Source organism: Nanorana parkeri, unplaced genomic scaffold (genome assembly GCF_000935625.1).
Source record: "Nanorana parkeri isolate BGI_ZX_2015 unplaced genomic scaffold, ASM93562v1 scaffold411, whole genome shotgun sequence".
NCBI lineage: Eukaryota > Metazoa > Chordata > Amphibia > Anura > Dicroglossidae > Nanorana > Nanorana parkeri.
This window is the reverse complement of record NW_017306679.1, coordinates 993,164-996,068: the sequence shown is the minus strand read 5'-3', so window position 1 is coordinate 996,068 and position 2,905 is coordinate 993,164. Positions and strand designations below refer to the sequence as shown.

Genomic DNA, 2,905 nt, shown 5'->3' with positions numbered 1-2,905 from the left:
GGCAGTGCATTGCTGGTTAATGTGTGGGTGCTGTGTTATGGTAATTTTAATTACAATTTTACAAATCTGTATGATCTATAAAAGCATTTGGTTAGGCCTTGCCTATGTCTTTCAGAACTGCAGCAGAACTGCTCTTGTCAGCAATAAAGATGCATCTTATAAAAGGAAGAGGCAGCGGGGATCTGTTTAGTGAAGCTGTGATGGAAGTTGCACAGGATTTGGATCTGAGGATTAAAAATCTTATTCTATCTAGTGAAGTGAAGAATGAGAGCTCCACAGGAATCAGTCCCGCACGGGTAAACTTGTGAATTTTCCTGCAGCAACACTTTGTCTACATGCATGTACTCCAGCGATTGCATTTTGACATTTTGCAGACCTGGCTTTCTTGATGACAGTAAACCATGCCTTTTGCATTGTGTTTTTTAAATAACTACATGTACTCCATCAGAAGCCTGTGTGACAAGGTGTACAAAAATCCTACCAAAATCCTTTAACGCATCTAACCACTGCTGAGGTTGATCCCTTTCTTTTTGAATGAGTGGAGATGATGGCTGTAGCTTTGATTTTCAGCTCTGATGGTTTGCTGGAAGCCTCCCATCTACTCTCCTGCAGGCTCCTAATGTCGGTACATATGGCATTTTGGCTAAGGAGCTGGACTGTGGAACCCTTCTCAAGAAGCATTTGATCTGCATGGTCTTTGAGCAGGGCTGGACAAATCCCAGAAGCCAGTTAGCCAATGCTCCTTAAAGCCCATTACCACCTTTTGCTAAGGCTTCTATTGGAAGTGGCTGCAATTGTTCTTTGCAAATGTGGATAGTCATACACTTGCTCAACCCCCCCCCCCCCCGTGGCAACACACGCCCCCTTCCCTGGACAGTGTGCAAAGGCAGAGCTGCTGCTTACTGATCATGTTGCAATGAATAACAGGGAGGGGAGAGGTGTTTAGAGTCTACATTACATCCAGCCCTGGTGTCTGGGCTTTTCTTTGCAGATCTGCAAACACTTTGTGTTTGCAGATCTGTGTGGTGTGTGTGATCAGTACAACCCAACAGATTTGTCAGAAAACCTTTACTTTCCTCTCGGAATCAACATTTTCTATGGGACACTATACTACAAAATACTCCCACAAATGCTGGCCATTGATTGCAACCAAGATTTTTTTAATTTGCACACACAAAGTATTTTTCTAACCAATTCATTCAAGACCATGTTGCAAAAATAAATATACCCCAATGAAAGTCATAGTAGCAAAACTAAATTTTAGACAACACAATCCTAATTAATGAGAATTAAACTACAGGTTTTCTTGGAGTCCATTGAGGGACATGGGTCCTTTCCCTTTCTTAAGTTTTGTAACAAAGCAGTACTCTAGCGCATGATCAAAAACATGCTGTTAGGGGGATTTATCCTGGGCTGGCCTACAGGCTTTTTTTTTTTTTTAATATGCAGCATTCCATGCTTGCCTAACTAAAGGATACAAAATTCTATTTGTCATTCCTAACTATAATGAATTAAATCTGTACAAAGCCACAACACGTTCCCTTTAAGACACAGCCATTTGTTTTTTTGTTTGTACTAAAGCATAATGGAATTGTGTTCTGTTTACAGCCTAGAATTCATGCAATCAACCGTGGCACAGCGTTTTGTGGTAGGGAAACAATCAAAACATTGCTAATGCTTTTGGATGAAGAAGCTGCCAATCCACCCAACAAAAACAAAGCAGAATTATTATATGCTGATGAAGACGCCACCATCTTTGGATCAATTTCTGTTTTATTCCTTTTTAGGTACGTAGAGTTTAATATGTGCTTTCCATAAGGCATGTAATGACAAAGTTTAGGTGTCGGTAAACCCCAAAACAAACTCTTCATAAAAGCCTACCTATTAAATTAGTCCAACTATATGTACCATGTATTTCCAAAAGCTTTAAATATGGGGAAAAATGCCATTTACCTTACTGTTCTTGGTGTGGCACTGTTCAGGCTGATCTAGTCTGTGCAGCATTGCCACCATAGTGCTCATGTTCCCCTTTAAAAAAAAAAAAGTTCTTTTTATATTCTATATAAAAACCCCCCCCCCCCCCATATCAGTCAACACCAAAGAGCAATCAGCTGACTATCAAACATGTATAAGCAAAGTAATCCCCTAACATTGGTGCAGCACTGCCATAAAGAGTGAGAATATTAAATAAGCCAGCTCCCATCTGTATATGCCCTGCAATCCAGGTACAGTGCTAGAATTATGTGCCAGCATGTGAATGATTGATGAGGAATAGTTAACTGCATGTGTGCGCTTGCATATCCTGTGTTTTTGTTGCCCAATGAAGGATGAGCTGCTGGGCAACAGGGGATGCTGTCTTTGACTGTGAGAAACAAAGGGGATTGGCTAACCGCTGCATCTTGTGATGGAAAAAGCATTACTTAAGGAACCACTAACTGTGCATTGGAAAATTTTATGTGCACCCATTGAGGAATCTGGATGGACAGCAAAATCTTTCCTATGTTAGTGGGATATAGTAAAAGTGCAAATAAAATAAGTAAAACCACAATAAAAATTGCACAGGAACAACAAGAATTGGACATTTATGCAAGTATATGCACTTGTTTATTATATGTTCTATCTGAATGTTCCTCTCATTCGGATTAGAGCAGATTCTGAAGATATCAATAAATTGAGAAATGGAGAGATTCACCTTTTTTTATAAGTTTGTAGAAGTCTTCCCATTTCCACCAACTGACAGACATATCCAAAAAACATAGAGTAAAAGGTGACAGAACTTCTGGAGAATACTGGGTTATACACCATGGTAGAGAATTCTGAAAACCAATGAACAAATCACATTCGATGAAGGAGCCACTTCCAACTAATCATTGATACCAGACTTGCACATGGTCCTGATGCATAG

The 2,905-nt window shown here is 39.9% G+C and overlaps 1 protein-coding gene across 1 annotated transcript in view; it reads left to right on the top strand.

Moving 5' to 3' along the window:
• The window catches only part of LOC108789611 (PCNA-interacting partner-like), a 13,299-nt gene that overhangs the window by 7,044 nt on the left and 3,350 nt on the right, over positions 1-2,905 (top strand). The window contains exons 3-4 of the mRNA XM_018559672.1: positions 116-296; positions 1,609-1,787. Of these exons, the coding sequence (XP_018415174.1) occupies positions 116-296; positions 1,609-1,787 (360 nt within the window). The remainder of the gene's footprint in view (positions 1-115; positions 297-1,608; positions 1,788-2,905) is intronic.